At 34.5% G+C, this 17,917-nt stretch overlaps 1 protein-coding gene across 1 annotated transcript in view; it reads right to left on the bottom strand.

Moving 5' to 3' along the window:
- Positions 1–3,182: 3,182 nt before the first annotated feature.
- ROBO2 (roundabout guidance receptor 2) overlaps positions 3,183–17,917 on the bottom strand; it is a 582,138-nt gene continuing 567,403 nt past the window's right edge. Inside the window, exons 25-28 of the mRNA XM_060010476.1 lie at positions 17,413–17,586; positions 10,912–11,184; positions 8,927–9,127; positions 3,183–7,159 (exon numbers count right to left, since the gene is read on the bottom strand). Of these exons, the coding sequence (XP_059866459.1) occupies positions 7,158–7,159; positions 8,927–9,127; positions 10,912–11,184; positions 17,413–17,586 (650 nt within the window). The 3' untranslated portion in view covers positions 3,183–7,157. The remainder of the gene's footprint in view (positions 7,160–8,926; positions 9,128–10,911; positions 11,185–17,412; positions 17,587–17,917) is intronic.

Below are 17,917 nucleotides of genomic sequence, written 5' to 3'. Positions count from 1 at the left end.
TAAATTTTAACTTTTATGATAATAACTAGTTAAATGATTTTAATAGGAATTGGATGATATTGGATATTTAACACATATTTCTTTAAAATTATGCTTTATTGTCATATGTTTATGAGTGTGTATTTTATGCATTTTAGGTATAGTTGAAGTATACTTTAAATGCCAGAGAAATGCTAAGAAAAATTAGCATCATCAACATTAATGAAGACAGGGATTTAATCTTTGGAGTATAATTACTTGCACAAAAATGCTTGCACATTTATTGAAAATGTTTTAATCCCTTTTCTAAAGCTGCCTGCCACTTTCATCTTGTGTCTTTTTTTCCAGGCTGCTTCCATTTACCTGTTTAATCTTTTTTATTAAACTAACCATTACCCGTAAGCAACTACTCTCAAATCATCTATGTTGAGGCATTTTAATCTATTGATTGCATTCATCTACCATTATTCAAAATTAATCAAGTACATTTAAGTCCCTACTCCCCCCATTTCACTTTAATTTCCCTTATAACATATCATCTTCTTTTACACTTAATGCCAGCAAAAGTTCATATCACGGTAATCCTCAATTTCTTTTTTATATTTATCCATTTCTGAGTACACTGAAGTTCATCATCACTAATTAGATGTTTTCCACATCCCACTGCAACTTAGTTCTCTATTGTCTTATTGACAAATTATAAGTTCTGTCCTTGTAAATTTTGTGTGATCCACTATTATTTTTAGCAATGTTCCATTTGAAGTAGAAACTAGTAATAATCAGACAGTGCTCTTAAAAAATGAATAAACTATCCTTTTGTAAGAGTTGGGAGTTAGGGGAGAGGGAAGATAATGAGTGTATTTTCGTGCTTTCGTTTTAGCCTAATGATTTGGAGATTTAACAATACACAAATGAAATACAGAAAAGCTAAAGAACATATTGCAACCTTACCTGTTGATCAAGTGCTCAACACTGATATCAATTAAGTACTTGAAACTCTATCAAAAAGGGGAGGATACATGCAATTTCTCGCTATGTATTTTTTCTGTTATCTCCACAGAATACCTGGGATTCACATGCGTTTTTCTCACGACTTAATAATGACTTTAAAAAACCACAGCAAGGCATGGCATGCATGCCTTGGGGGACACTAATGTAGAGCCTAGGGACAGAATGAGGTATGTCAGCTTCTAGAAGAGTATTTCTCAAAGTGCGTTCACATAGTACTAGTCTTACAAGATGCTCCAGGACTAAGGGTTTTATGTCAGATAAGATTTGAACAGATTTGAAAATAACTCAAGTAGTAAAGAAATCTCTACATATTCAACCATAGAATTTTCACCCCTTTATCTTCTTCTTTATTTTAAATATACCTATTAAAATTCCATAGACTGTTTTGAGAAAAATTAGAATATTGGATAATGTGATGGGGTGAAGGGAAATTAATGAAACTAGTGCAGATTTTATTGCTTGTGAATTTTTTGGAAAGTCTTGCTTCAGGCCTCTTTTCCCTTAGTTCAAAAACAGTAATCAAAAAGATACTTTTCTAGAGATCAGGGCCAGACTTCACAGAAGATACTAATCCATTTATGAAGGCAAAATCCATTTCTGTTTTAATTACTCTGAATCTTTAATTCTTAGCATAATATCTCGATGCTTGCTTGCAAAAGGAATGCATAAGCAAACAACGATAAAAAAAAAAAACTAGTTTGTCAGAAACAAATTATTCATAGATGTTCTCTAGAAAAACATTGTCTAAAAATGGACCAAAAAATGTTGTCTGCTACCCAGAAGCTGTATCCACCAAGGCATTTTATAGACAAAGGGTGATATGGTGCTGTGACCTAAGGGCAGTTACAAGGGCCTGCAAATTGGAGGTTGACCTGAGCCCAAGGTCATTGTATTTGAATTATAAAACAAAAGCATCTTTCCTTTATTAATTACAAAGATAACTGAATATATATATATATATATATATATATATATATATATATATATTTCTTGTAGCTTGACAGCTGGAAGGAGAAAATGTGTTGACTAGAAGATGCAAAGGAAGTCACCTTTGTAGTTCTTTCTAAATTAAATGCACAATCATACAAGTGTCTTGCGTCTGTCACTTGGATTCTTGACAACTTTGCAACTTTTGTGTACCAGATTCCTTCCCTGGTCCTGAAGAAAATTCCTTCTGAGGGTGAAGACCAAAACAAAATGCTAAATTCATCGAGGTGAAAGAGTCCTTGAGAGCTTTTGGAGATGGCATATAACCTCCCCACCTACGCCACGAATCCCAGCCCCCTCCCTGTCCCACCCTTAGCAAGTCTTTCCACTTGCCTTTTCTTTTGAATTCTTATGGCAGTCTTCTGTTACTGTAGTTTTATTTCACATCTCTGCTATAAAGTGAAATTTAGCATGAACTCTCCTGATCGCTTCTTTGAAAGAGATAAAATACATTTTCACAAGTTGAGGACTTTAAATATTATTTGTTGTTTAAATGCTTTCTTGTAACATTGATATATCTTTTCTCTAGCTCATGTACAATAATTAAGAGAGAATAGTGAAAAGAAAATAGAGCATAGTGTATCTTTAATAAACTTTTCTGGTAACTTTGCACTTCCGCCATTTGCAGGAGATTCCATGGTACACTCAGACTCAATAGAGCAATGATTGTTTTGTAATTCCTCTACCATTTATCATACTGGTAACATATATTCTTCTTTAACCACATGTATTATATATTACCATTGTATTATATTAAGACAGCATTATTTGTAATTATTTTAATACTATTTTATTTTCTTATTATTAATCTAAATTAAACTCTGAAATGTATTGTCCACTTACCATGTATTTTTAAAAATATTTAAAGTTTTCTTTTTTTTCATTTTCCTGTTGCTACGATTATTAATTTAAAGAGCTCAAAAATTCTTTTTATTTTTACAGAGCATCTGATCCTGTAATTGTACTTAGTGAAAACGAATGAGCCAAGAAGTTTGTATTCTATCTATCTGAAGGCCTTTGTGGGATTGGGCTGATCAGATCTGTAAAGTAGTGCTGATGGAGTGGGATCTATAATTTCAAATGCTTTTAACATTTCATCAGTGACTTTTAGTCACTACTATAATTTCTATTAATCAATTTCTATTAATCGCCACCAACCCATAACCAAATGAGAAAATGAGATTATGCATTTGGCCACAAAATATTAATGTAGAGTTCTGAAAGTGACAAAATGGTCTGTTTTTGATTTGTCTAAAGCAAGTCTGTTTTACATAAATGGCTTTTTTACAGATTTGAAATGTGAATATATTTTATTTTTTTCCCAGTGAGTACACAATACACAATTCTTTGACAATACTATTAATCAATTTTATGCCGATTTCTTTTCCGATCTAACAACATCAAATGAAACACATTAAGATTTTGGACACTGTTTGGTGACTTAAACAAACTACAGTTAAAAAAAAAGTACATCTATAAAACAAAGTATAAAAAGTCTACCCACGGCCACAAAATCCCTTATCTTGCAACACTTTAAAGTCACAATAAATGCTTTTGAAAATTATGAGATAAGAAAAAATTTAACTTCATTAGTAAAAATTATGGTGTTTCATTTGAAGTACATATCGCAGAGAAGCAAAATAAAAGTAACTTCACCTCTAAGATAATGTGGAAAGACATGTTGCTTTACACCAATTCTTGTCTTGTAATTCTATAAATACAATATACAGAAGCAGATGAACAAATCAGTGAATGTTACAGTTCTGCATATCTTTAATACTGACACACAATCACTTTCCAGTGGAGAAACCACAGTTAAGAGCTCATTGGTATTATAATTATGTTGTCAATGGACAATTACATAACTTTGTTGAATAGAAATTTGGAGGTGTTCTATTAAACTCATACAAACTTTCAACTCAAATCCCATTGAAGGTATATTTAGATAGCCAGAGCATTAGACTATGACATAGAACACCATTTAATGTTTTGTTACAGAGAAAGTCAACTTGCAATGCTTTTACTTCCCTTTGGTTACAGGATATCTTAAATGTTGGTCTGGATTTTCCTATATTCTCCTTTGAACTGGATTCAAATCCTGTGAAGAAATCAATTGTTTTCATGCCCCCGTACTATCCCACCTTACTTTAAATCCAGGATGGGGAAGATTTGGAGAAGGGGTACGGGGCCTCTGCCTGCATACACTGAGGCACACCTGAGTTGGGGCATTGATTCGGCCATGGCCCCAGTTGCAGACCTTGCATGTTAAGAATGGAGCTGTGCTTGTGTTGGGCGTGACTGCATAGCAGCGCTGCCAGTGAGTGCAAGGTAAGGTTATATTCTCTCCCACCCAGGCTTCCTTCTGACAGCTTATGCAGGCTTCTGTTTAGACCTGCTCAAGAGTGAGCTCTGTGAATTTCCACATTCATTTAACTGGCTTCAAAAATGAAAAAATTCATGGTAGCTCTCATGATACTCTGACTTATCCTTATCGGACGTTTTTTACATAAAGCAAGTTGACAAAGGCTTTTGACTTTTGGTAGTGTTCCCGAATTCGTGTGAATCGCTACGGTATTTTTTCTTGCTTTATAGCTACGGAGGAGGATATTTTGGGTGCAATATTAGACCGAAATCAATTAATTTAAAACCAGACTTAACAGAGGATGTGAACTATTGTAAAAGAACATTCCAAGTAACCATAAGGCCTGATATAATCTAACCAAAACAGTTAATTTTTATGCACTGAAGACAATCAAAAAGGTACGACGCTCTGCCCTGCATTACTCCAGAAGCCACCTGCATACACATACTCTGTTTTTGAAGTCTTAGTTTATTAGTCACATACACCTGCCAATTACCAGGGGTAAATGTTTATGTGTAATATGCGTAATGAATTAAAGTTTTAGGCTAAACTGGGTTATAGAGGAGCATAAAGAGGAAAGAAAAACAAACAAAACTTTGCTTTTAAATAGAAAGAGGTGAAGTAGGGAACTGCATAAATAAAGAATTAAATTCCTCACATCTTAGAGCTGTGAATAAGTATGTACTCATTCTTCACAGAAACTTCTCATCTTCCCCAGTCTCTCTGTCCCAGAGAAATCAAACTGCATTAAGGTTCAGGCACTGATGGTGGAAAGTTGATAAAGGGATGAGTAAGTGGGTCGCAGAGTTTTCTTTCTCTTCTATGAAGAAATGAACTACATGGGACCAAGAAGATGTTGGTCCCATAAAGAACATTACGTTCCTCTACTCTTGCCTGTGTTGATGCAGTCTCGGGGAATAAAAAAGATGGAAACATTTAACTATGTCCTTCCTTTGCTATAACAATATGACACACAATTGGTGACTGAGCCAATAATGCACGGAGTATGAACTGTCATTCAAACTGGCCCCATATTTTAGAACTGATTCTAATCATTACATTGAATATTTTTCATAGTACCAACTACTGAACACATCATAGGAAAAACATGAGAAAGTATAACTAGAGATAGAATTTACAATTGTGTAGGCAGCACATGGAAAAATGTCACAAGTGGGAATTTCAGGAAAGTTTGGGAAATTCAGGAAAGTTCTCTTCTACTTGAATGATTGACTATACATGTACAGTAGCTAACATATATTTCAAAGTCATATTCATTTGGACGATACCTGACTGATGTTCAGGAACTTCTTGTTCTCAAAGTCGTGTAAACAAATGAGGCAGGACACTGTTATTAATGTCCACTTACGAGGTTTGGTTTATTTAAAAAGTGTATAAACATGCATTTTTCTTCTTTAGAATTTTTCTTTTCGATTTACTCATTCAAAATGGGTCAAACATATTTTAGTTGGTAGCCAATTTGTGAGAATGTACCATAAAATATTTATTCCAATAACTCTACTTACTGTGAACTGAACATACTCTGAGCACTGCTTTTTAAGCACTTACAATTTGGCTATATATTTGGTGGCATAACTTCACTTCTTAATCAAATAAAACACAAAATTGTATATAGACTGCATTATTTTTAAAAAATCATGAATTTAAGTGATGCAGCTCTATCCTCTAGTGTGTACTGTACATGTATTAAAAAGATGAAACAAGATATTGCAATAGAGTTTTTGTATTTGGAAGCAGCTCGAGTATGTCCTAATAATAAATTGCTTCTTTAACTATTTGCTAGATACTCTAGAGTTCATTTTGTTTGTTTCCTTGGGGAACTTCATATTATATTCTGACTTAATGAATTGGAGAGATTAGTTATGGTAATTCAGAAAATGCTTTTTTAAAAAAACTGTAATATAAATACAGCTCTTGTGAAACACCTTAATTTCCTCTTGCTTGTTGTAGTTCTCAAATGGGTCAATTACAATGACAGGTAAAGCTGATTCTAAATATAACTTTAATTTTTTTTTTAAGCAAGTTTAGTACATCATTGCTACCTGTATTTTTTAATGCCTATTCAGTCTTAAGACTTCAACTTCCTTCTTTTGACCCCTGCTTTTGTCAATAGTAAAAGCCACCTTTCTGCTTTTTTTTTATTGACTCAGTCGCTGATGTTCCAAGAAGACTTCGCCAACACCACTGTTCCTTTGCATCTTTCCTATTTCTACACCCCAACTGAAACCCCCCTAACGTGATCGGTTACAACCAGCATTATCCAACCTAGCTTACAGTACAGAAACTCCCTTCACATTCAGTCTTTTTCTTCATGTCACGAGGAGTAGAGATTTGTGCTTATCACCAAATAAAATTGCAGTGCAAAATTTAAACATAAAAGTTACACAATTAAAAGTTAATATACGGCACCACAGCCTATTAATTCACATATAGTACAACAGACCAATAAGAACGGACAATAATATGAACAGAGCTAAAAAGAGTGAGCTTGCATAGCAATGCACAAAAGAAATTATATACAGAGGAAAATCCTTTTCTTCCTGGAGGGCGAGCTTTGTTTTCTTTCTTTTTTTATATACTCCTGACAAGAAAGAGTTAAGGTGGGTGGTGTACTTAAGAGAAGAACACAAGTAAAATATCTGTGGGATATGTGTGGCTGTGTGTCTTTACATTGCATTTACAGTTCTTTTAATAGTACATAAATAGAAATTGTTCATTGCACTGTTTAGTGTCATCACTTCCATGAGTTCAGACCTGATGGTCCTTCAGAGCAGCTTTGCATGTCTCCTCTCAGTTACTCTATAAAGAGATTTAAAAAAATCAGAAATAAGTTTACATTTAAAGTATTCTTTATCTTGATCAGCGTAACAAAAAGCAAAGCAAACAGATAATAGATGAAGATAACATCTTGGATTTTGTGAGGTTGTGAATTTAAAAAATTATACTTATGGAAAGTGAAAGAAAAAAACACTGTAAAATTTGGAGACAAAATCTGAGTAGATCATTTTTGCACTTCTTATGAGTGTATAATTACTCCAATATAATAGTTAAAGAAAAATCCAAGTAGTCCTGAATCAAATGAAAAATTATAAGTGTATCTTAATCAGATTATTAATAGACAACAGTAATGATAACTTCCATTAATAAAGAAATTTACAGTTTTGAAAGTACTTTCACTTTCATTATCTCATGGCATCCCCCAGTCTGTGATGTGAGCATAAGAGTAATACGATATTTTAGATAAGGAGGTAGAGAAATTAAGACGGTAGTTTACTTTCTCTTCTCATATAACCAGTAAAAGTTGACAAGATTGGAATTCAGGGCTATTCCTTCAGATAAACTGAATTCACGGAAGCAGTTGAAAGTATTCAGCAAGTATAATTCTGACATTGTATAATGAAATTGGTAACTTTCATGATGAAATTAACACAGAGTTCAATGTTTTTCACTGTGTGTGACGTACTGTGACATCCTACTTTTCTCTAGTATTTTATACTTGGAAAGTAGTTTAGTTATATTAACTACCAATGACAGTTCTTTATCAAAAGAGAAATTTATTTATATGTTATTATAATTCAAATATTAAAATTAACTAAAATCAAAGATCAACCTTTCAAGGTTGACTGCCTAAATTTAAAAAAATAAATAAATGAAGAGCAACTAAGGAATGAGGAATTCCCAAAGAAGTTCTTTAAAACTATCAAAGAGCCAACATTTCCTTATTAAATAAGAAAGAAAAGGCAAAGAAAACTACAAGAACTATATTTAATTAATTTCTAAGTATTAAAATTAATTGCCTAAATTATGCAATTTTTGCACAGAATAATTCAAACGAAAGAGAAAAATGTTTATTTGACTGATGTAAATAGCAATGGTCTTTATTATAACCAAACCTACTCAAAATCATGATTTTTTTTCTCATAGTAAAGCAAGCTTTCTATAATTTTGAAATTTGTTTATTGTGGCAATGTCATTGTAGGGGTTCAGGACATGCTACGCCAAAATATGGTACCTTGGCATACCTTAAGGTGAGGGAGTTTGGAAAAAAAAGCAGCAGAAACAGAGAGGTCACTGTGACCGCTCCCACCTCATCTGTCCCTGAAGGATCATAAAAACTCCTGTGTGACAGGTACCCACCCTGTAGTACCAGGAGGAAGATAGTCTTGTCACCAGAGATGGGGAATTGGGGGCTGAGAAATCTGTACAAACAAACCTTATTAAACTAATCCTTATCTTCTCAGTTGCCTCTTCACCATTTACTACCCCTAGCCCAAACCTCTCTGTCTTACCAAATTTAAACGCATTTATTGTTTCTTTGTCTAAAGGATTGAAAAGCTTCCTGCTCTGGTCACTTTGAGTCTTCATTCTCTTGTGAAGGCTCCATGTTCATGTAAAAATTCAATAAAATTTGTATGCTTTTTTCCTGTTAATCTATCTCATCAGTTTGTTTTTCAGACCCAGTCAGAGATCCTAAGAGGGTCAAGGAAAACTTTTTTCTGCCTTACGTTATTAACCCAGTCGTCTTTCTGAATCACCATAGCCTTTTAAACGTCCTAAAGCACTTACATAATTCACCTGTAAACTGTCCTTGACTATTTGAGCCCATATATCCTATGTCAAGAAGGTCGCTGGCATTGCGCTGGTGGCTTCCCCTCAATGCCTCGGCTTTCCTAGGTCCAGTGGATCCCTTAGAAGAAGCCGTTCCTGATGAGCTGTGACCCCCTGGAGATGGGAAACTGGGCTTGCTGTAGGGCACCAAGGTCTCCTCTGAAAAAAGAAACACAAAAGGTTGAGTTGAACAACAGTGTGGAGGCAAAACAAACTTAACTTTAAATACTAAGCTCAAGCTAGGCTATTTTATGATTCCATTCTTCAGTAAAATTAAAAATAAGTTTAATAAGGCCCAAATAGTAAAGGAATTTCTATGTGCAAGCAACATTTCCTACAATAGGAACTGAGGCAGGATTAAATTAAAAGAGATCTTGGAATAAGTATCTAATGTTATATATTATTTGCAAAATTTAAACCCAGTTTAAAAGATATTTGCATACAATAACCATATTGTTTAACTAAAGCATTTCTGAGAATAATTTCTGGGTTCAAAGAGGCTGCAATTTACTTTTTTCATTAAGAAGGAAGGAACATGGTTTGTGTTTTAGTTTAAATTATGGCAACATTTTCTCAATCAACTTAGATAAAGAAGTATATATCAGTGTAATAAACTAGGCTTTTAAAATTTCTGTTGCTTCTTTGGATAGAAATACATTATTTGAAAAGCTGTGTATTTCCTTAAAAGAAAAAGAGAAACTCATTCATTTTAATAATGTCCATATTCTTTTTATGTACCATCTCTCTAAAAATAATTCATGATGTGCATTACTAAATACTTAACACTGAAATAACTTTTTTCTTTCTCTCTTTTTTTGCTTTCTTTCTTCTTTCTTTTTCCCCCCCCCCTCTTTCTCTCCACCTCTCTGTTTTTTCTTTCTTTCTAGGTATGGGTTATTATTACTGCGATTAGATGACTGAAAAAAATACTGACTGAATTTAGTATTTCTCTTTTTAGATAGTCTTTAATGACAAGGGTCACGTGATTTTTCTCTCACAACCGTAAGCATCCTAAATGTTCCACTAAATCTAGATACTAATATTATCATCTTTTGGCTTTTTTATAACTGTATCTTCTTAAACCTTAAGCACCAAGTTGTGACAAAATATAATTATTGAAAATGCATGAGTAGAGGACATATCCAGAAAAGTCCGAATGAATAAAAGAATGTGTAAGGAAACTCAATTGTGTGTGTGTGTGTGTTGTGTGTGTGTGTGTGTGTATGTTTTAATACTCAATGAATCCTGACATAAGAAGAGATGTTCTAGAAAATCCATTTCTATAAGTGGGTCAACATCCCCCTGCCAAAAAAAATCCAACCACTAACCATGGAACTTACTTTGTGACATTTCCAGGAAGTTTGAGTTATAAACAAAAACATTTCACATTGAAGTGTTATCAACTAAATTTAATCCGTTGGAGCAAGTGCAGGCTCCAGTTTAACCTTTTCTAATATGAGAATTCTGTAATTGCCTGTTTATTTGCAACTTTGTTATTTCCATTAATTTACCTATTTGACTGAAGCAAGTTCTCTCAAAATGACTAGCTACTTCAGTCAAAATGAACAAACGGTTGAAGACAGAGATTCAACTGACGCTAAAGATGAAATTTAGTGGTCTAAAAGTACTCAATACAAACATTAAAAGGCAAAAGAAACAAAAAAAATCAAATGGTCTCTTGAGCTCTGCAGATGAAGCCTGGAGGTCTCTTGAGCTCAAAGACCCTGTGCAGAGGTAAACTTGAGGAACAACCCTCACTGAACTGAGTCAGGCTTAAGGGATGTGCTCTTTACACCTTACATCTCTGCTGCGGAATTCCAACTTCAATTAGTGATTCAAAGCAAACGCATTTCAGATGCCCTTAAACAACTGGCATTTCCAAGATACCTGGTAGAAAAAAAAATGTAAAAGTCCACACTTTCTTGGGACTGTGCAGAACACACCTGGTCCAACACCTTGTTTGTGGAGGGCTTTCCGTATGTCTTCTTGGCGTTCTGTGGAGTTTATCCATTCCTGGGTTTGTCGCTGCCACTCTAGGGATGTTTTAGCTGGACAATCCAAAGAGCTCTTTGTGTCTTCTAAGTTGGATGCTTGCTGTCTCTCCAGAGAGCTTCCTTTTCTCTCTGTTGAGTTTTCCACGTTACCAGCATGCTGGCTCAGGCCTATTTGCTGCCTTAAACCCTGACCGGGAGGGGGATCTGGTGGTGGTGGAAGATCTAAAAATTTTGAATAATGTTTAGAATGGACTAAAATGTAATGAAAAGTACAGGTTTTAATTCAAGATGAAGAAAAAACCCTTGCCCTCCTACAGGTATCACCTATGCGAAATGAATTTGGGGGAGGAAAAGGTCAGTTATTTATATCTAAAATGCACATTATTGATCTCTTTGCTATCTTTTGATCACAGTGTCTTTGAAATAAAATCAACTGGCTTTATCCAACTATTGTACATAGAGAGTGTTTTCAATTGCACATTGAGGCTGATGTTCAAGGTGTAAAGAGCAGTTTATGGTTTCTCCATCTTTAATCCATTGTCCACTGCCACCTCCCCAAAGTAGAAATACCAAGACACAAAATGAATAGAAATCCTAGCAGCTGTGTTAATAAAAGGCCCTGGGAATAATAAAAGCTGCCCTGCCAATCTCCATAGGAAATGTTGCCCTTGGGAAATTAAGAACTGTATGCCGTATCGTATACAGCATATGACTGCTCTTATCCGTGTGCGTGGCACATTTAGCAACAGTCAAAGGGTTAAGCTAACATTTATTAAATGCAATTAACATTCTGCCTGACAACCAATTCTGGCTGTTCGTTTCATGAGTTAGCTAATGAGTTACAACTAATATATTATAATCTTCCAATGTATTAATTTTAATAAGTAATAACCAATGTTCAGAGTTTAGATAGAATATGCTTCATGGTGCTAGAGTAGACAATGCATCATGAAAATCTGAGATGTAGTGGAATAGATAATTTTTCATAAAAGCTCTTTACATTAAATATCAGATATGAAAAAACTAAAAGTTCAAATACTCAGCTCATTTTTCATTTTTCTTTTACTAGTTTTTCATTCCATGATACTTTTATATTTTGAATGTCTTTAGTTGTGGAATCATAGTCCCTTCTTTCATATTTCTTTAAGTATTATCGTTCTATCATCTAATTTATACTATTATACTAGTCCTGAAATTACTTTATGGAAGATTTTGAAATCTTCTAAACATTCTAACATTCTTTTGGATTATTTTCTTCTCATTTTTCTGGAATGTTGTTGCAAACTGCTTTGTTCATCCTTAAAGTATCAGTAATTATGTTATTTGTTCACAAAGATCAAATATCGTGGACAATATACATACTTATGTCATTAATAGAGGATACTGTATATAACATAGGTAATTATTTCCCAGGCCATTTTAGTAATGATGCACTTGTTTCTAATAATATTGTTCATGAAATTTAAAAGGGGAAAGTATAAATTTCTTGTGTACAAAACATAATTTCTTTAAGGAAGGCTAAGTTACTCCTTTAAAGACTTTAGTAAGAAGCTTCATACTCTCTTTTATGAACAAAATAATACCGCCCTCCATTGAACCAACAGTGAAAATCTCCTCCGTATCTGCTTCGGGAGTTCCCACATTGGAGCAACATTCCCAATTCTTATGTATGTCCTCTTGTTAGATTATGAATCACTAATTATTGAAGGGAACAGGTTTTCTATCTGGAAGAATAAAGTTGCAATTGGAACATTTCTTCCAAAATGAAGAGCTAATCCAATACTGAGAAAACTGTTTGTTGAATAATCCACCAATGAGTTTGGTATTTTCTTTATATTCAACACTGACTCCCTTCAGTTTGTATTATTATAAATATAAATTAATTATTTCATTTGAGTAATTGGACTTAAGACTGCCAGTTGGGGGGAAATTATTATATTTGCTTTTAAAATAACATATCTTTTCACCGATTTTTATTCTCCATCAGAGCAGCTTAATTTTTCAAATGGCCAAAATGGCATCTGCTTATGCTAGCTAAAATTCTGATTACTATTTAATTTAACCTGAAATCATATGGCTACGTAATTAAGTAATATCCTTGGAGTTTGTATAGTCTAAGAAGAAAGAACATTGAAAGCACATTGAAATAAACAAATTGGAAAAAAGATGAGATTAAGAATGGCTGTGGAAAAAATAAAAGTATGTAATCAAATATGTTTACTTAAATTAAATTTATTATTCATTTCTCTGTTGATTCATTTCAACTAAATCAATTCACTAAAGAGTCTCTGGCTGGCCTACTGAGGATTTGCTATTGTCAGGCACACAACAGTTCAATGATATATGTCCCATTATTATACTCTTTTTTTTAAGGTAAGAAAAAAAGGCATAAAGAAATAGTATCTCCAGCCTGGGTCTCTCCTTCCATGAACTCCAGACTCATCTAACTAAATCCATACTGGAGAGTTCAGCTTTGATGTTTAGAAAGTATCTCAAATTTCACACATGAAATCCGAGCTCTAGATCTTCCTCCACAAACTATACTTCCTCTCTAGTGTTCCTCGTCTCAATTACTACAAGTTGGCCATAACTTTGGAGTAATTTTTGGCTTCCCTGCTTTACAGCCTTTATTAATTTCATCAACAAAGGCTGTGGGCTCTGCCTCCAAACTATACTCAGAATTCAACATTTCTCATTGCTTCCACTGATTCTAGCTTGACATAAACCTTTAGCATCTATTCCCTACATTACTTCCACAATTTCCCATGTGGTTTCTGTGATTCTACATAGAAGCACGTTCAGTCTATCTCAACCTAACATCTAGAATGACTTGTTTTTTAATAAAAATATAAGGAAAATCCTGTTACTCCTCTGCCTTAAACACACACACACACACACACACACACACACACACACACACGTACATACCATCAGTGGTTTCCCACTCAAAGTAAAGAGCCAATGTCCTTATAGAGACTTAAAGGTCCTACAGAACGCTGGTCCTCACTTACTTGTCTGACTTCACAGTCTATTTTGTTGCTCTCTCTGCTTCAGTCACACTGCTCCTCTTCCTTTTTATCAAATATTTCAGGATTCCACTTGCTGTTCTCATTTCCTGGAATGACTTTTCCTCAGATATCATCATTGCTCTTTCCCTTGTAATCTTCCAGTCTTTTCTCAAATGTCGTCATCTTGGTAAGTCCTTCCCTGAGCAATCTAGCTTAAAACTTCCCCCACTTCTATATTTCTCAACTTCCTTCCTATGTTTTTTTTTTTCTCCATGACACTTACAACCATCTTGTATGCTTTTATTTTTCACTTATATATTTATGTTGGTCTTTATCTATCTTCTCTCACTAGAATGTAAGCTACAGGAGGGCAGGGAATTTTGTCTGCATGGTTCCCATTGTGCCTGTCATTTGGTATGAGCTTAATAAATATTTGAATGAATAGATTAATGAATAAAGAAATTTGCTCAATGGTCAAAGCTAGTCCATGGTAGAGCTGGAAAAGAGCCCCTTCTCTGAATAGACAATAGGGTGAGGGGAGGACAGGCTGGAAGGAGATGGGAAAAATGCTGATGATAGAAAACTACCTCTCTGCCTCCTTTGTTTAGCATTGGTCAATGTATTTGCTTTAAAGGATATTCTTTGGCTTATGCAAATGCAATAGATGATTTGAACTGAACAATGTCTGTTTAGGTGAGACTTTATCCAAGGGAGAAGAACATTCCTTAACATGTATGTGAGTTTTTGCATAGTCTTTGAGACAGAGACTGAGGTTGCTTACCACTCCCAATTCCTCTATTGGCCACAAGGGAAGATTACTTTCCCACTCCAGTAGTTAGTTTGATGCCATGTGACAGAGTTCTTGCCAATGAAGGAGGCATGTACCACTTTCAGGACTAGCCACAGAACCTCTCAAATAATCACCTACGTTCTGTCTTCCCCTCACTCAGAAACCATCAAGGTCCCATCTTGGAAATAATGGTGTCTCAATATTTAAGAAGCATACACCCTTACACTACAACTTAGAGGAGAGTCACCTGACTTTTATAAATCACTGTGTCCATGAGAAATAAACGCTTAATGTGCTAAGGCACTGAGGGGATAGAAGCTGTTTGGTATAGCAGCTAGCAATAATTACTCTGATTAATGTACTCATAAAACACTGTTCTAAAATCTATAATGCAAAAATTTTACGGTAAAATGTCTATACATTAAGTGCTACTAAAGAGCAACCTTCCTCAAAAGAACAGTTTGATTTTATACACAAATATTATAAATTTATTACTGATGCATGGATTCATACCATACAAAAGCTACGACATATACATCTGTGGTAAAATAACAAAATCCTTAAGGATAATCTGTAGAGTGCTATCCAAAATAAATGTCCCTGTATCATAACTAAAATGTCTTTGGATCAAACACTTGGAAAGATATGTGAGCCAAAATTTGCTTTGCAATATCACCACTTCCAAAATGTATCTACTAATAGCACCTAATCCATAACCTTTTTTGGAATGCCAGTAAATTTGAAACGTTAGGAACCTATTTGCTTTTTAGAAATATAAGCAACATATTGATCATGCTTTAAACTAGGAGGTAGCTTGTTTTAACTAGACATTCTGAAGAAAGCTTGCAAGGAAAGTGTTTTAGGAAGGAAGAAAAGAGCTCTCTATTTTGCTGATTTATATTTTATATCTTCCACATATTCTGGACACGATCTTCAAACATTTTGGAAAAGCCACAGAAAACCCATATTGTCCCTGGATTTTTTCCTCTCTCCATGACATTCATATCAGGAAAATTCCACAAAATTATTAATGCTGCGATTTGTAACTAGAATATCAGTGGGAGTAGTCCTTTTTATTTAGAGGGAACAAGATGAATGCTTCAAGTGCTCAACTAATCTTTAGATCATCTGGGGCAGAAAGGAGGCAATAAGCATTTTTGCTCACCACAGGATATCCACTTATAGAGAATCAAAATCTTGATTGTACCCTTACCCTTGCATTCCATAGAAACACTTTCCAATGGGGACAAAGTAAGCAGGGAAGATAAGTAAACCTGAAGGCTTTTAGACCAAGTTATTTTGGCTTTTAAAATCTTCTTAGCATTATAAAATGACAAGAGAAAGCACAACGGTGGCTGCCAGCTAAGGACCTACCCCCAAACCAATAAAGAACAAATACTTCTTTTCCAACTAAGCCTCATTCTGTCCTGTAATGATAAGTCTAAGAGACTGAGATGAGTGCGCAGAACTCAGTTATAGCTTCTCAAAGCTGACTGCACGTTAGATTCTCCCATGGAGCTTTAAAAATACTCGTGACTGGTTTTCACCCCAGAACAATTAAATCAGAATCTCCAGGGTATACTTTAAGAGTTCCCAGATGGTTCTAATGTGCAGCTTGGCTAGGTTCATCTTTTTGATGTTTCGTAGTACTATCTCAGGAAAAAGTGTGTGTGCTTGCAGGAGACAGTACAGAGAAGGGGGAAGAAATTTACCTTTGGGTCTGACATTATATTGGGCTTTTTACATATATTATCTTACATATTCCCGAGGATAAAACTTCGGGATAAATACTTTTATTCCTATATTTAAACATATGAGAATTAAGTTGAATATAGGGCTGATGAACTACTCATTATTGAACAAGGATATCGTCCAGTAATATTTTGTTTCCTGAAACTAGCAGTATTTAAGCAAATACTCAAAGACTGGATGCTATACATAAATAAAGGAATTGAAATAAATCAGCAAGCCATGGCCCATGGGCCAAATTAAGCCATTGCCTGTTTTGTCAATAAAGTTTTATGAGAAATCAGTCACACCCATTCATGTACATTTTTTCTATAGCTTCACAGACACGACAATTGAGTAGTGTTGAGTAGTCTTGACAGACACTGTTTGGCTTGCTAAAGCCAAAAATATTTACTATCTGGACTTTTCAGAAAAAGTTTACTGATCCATCAACCAGATGACCTATAGCATATTTTTAGCCCTGGAATTAATGAAACTAAAAAATTACTAAATTGGAAATCACTACACGGTCTTTTTTTAAAGTGAAATACCATCTAAGATATCTTAATTCAATTTCAAAAATGATCCAACAACATGGCAACTGCAATGCTACTTATGTTTTTTTCCTTAATCTTAAAAAGGAATGTTCACTAAAAAGCACTAATGGAAAATGCCAGAACAGCAGAAAAATCAACATTGCAAAGCAGTATGGCCTGTATTTCTTGGGGCTGGATAATGTAGAAATAATTCCAGATTGTTAAAAAAAAAGAGGGTGTTTTATTGAAACAAGACCACATTGCCAGGTGTTCAGCCTGGTTATATAACAAGGCAATGCCTAATCTACCATAGCTTCTTTAATCTAAGTTAATGATTGCACAGAGCATGTCTTTTCAGTTAGGAGACGAGAGAAGGAAACAAACCTACCATCTGTCATTCCTTCCCTTCGGTGAGGCAATGCTGGTTGTGGGTCCACTCGCCCTCCCTTGTGTTTTTTAGTGGGCCGAGGCCTCTGACTTTGACTCATGGCTGCACTGGTGTTACTGTCAGTAGAAAATGGGCTGGTTGGTCGAGGTCTTTGAGAGGAGGTAAAGGCTTTGCCTAAAAAGTAAACAAAGGGAATGAGGTATAGAGAATGTTATTATAAGACCTTGATTCTGTCTTGTATTTCTGCTCTAAGACTAGCCTCTCAACCTGCCTGGAGATGACATTTGAAGATACAAAATACTGGTGCATCTCCATAGAAAAAAAATATGCCCTGCTGCATTTAGCTTGTCCGATTTTTATAAACAACATACTACCCACTGAAAAAATTTAAACAAGTGAATATGAAACAAAGCCACTAACCAAAAACTCAATATTCCTTGATTATATTTTTATTTAACCTTGACAATCTTAGTAATATTTTCATAGATATAGGCAAATTCATGCA

Source organism: Delphinus delphis, chromosome 4 (genome assembly GCF_949987515.2).
Source record: "Delphinus delphis chromosome 4, mDelDel1.2, whole genome shotgun sequence".
Lineage (NCBI taxonomy): Eukaryota > Metazoa > Chordata > Mammalia > Artiodactyla > Delphinidae > Delphinus > Delphinus delphis.
The sequence above is the reverse complement of the archived record's forward strand: the minus strand, read 5'-3'. Positions and strand labels throughout refer to the sequence as shown.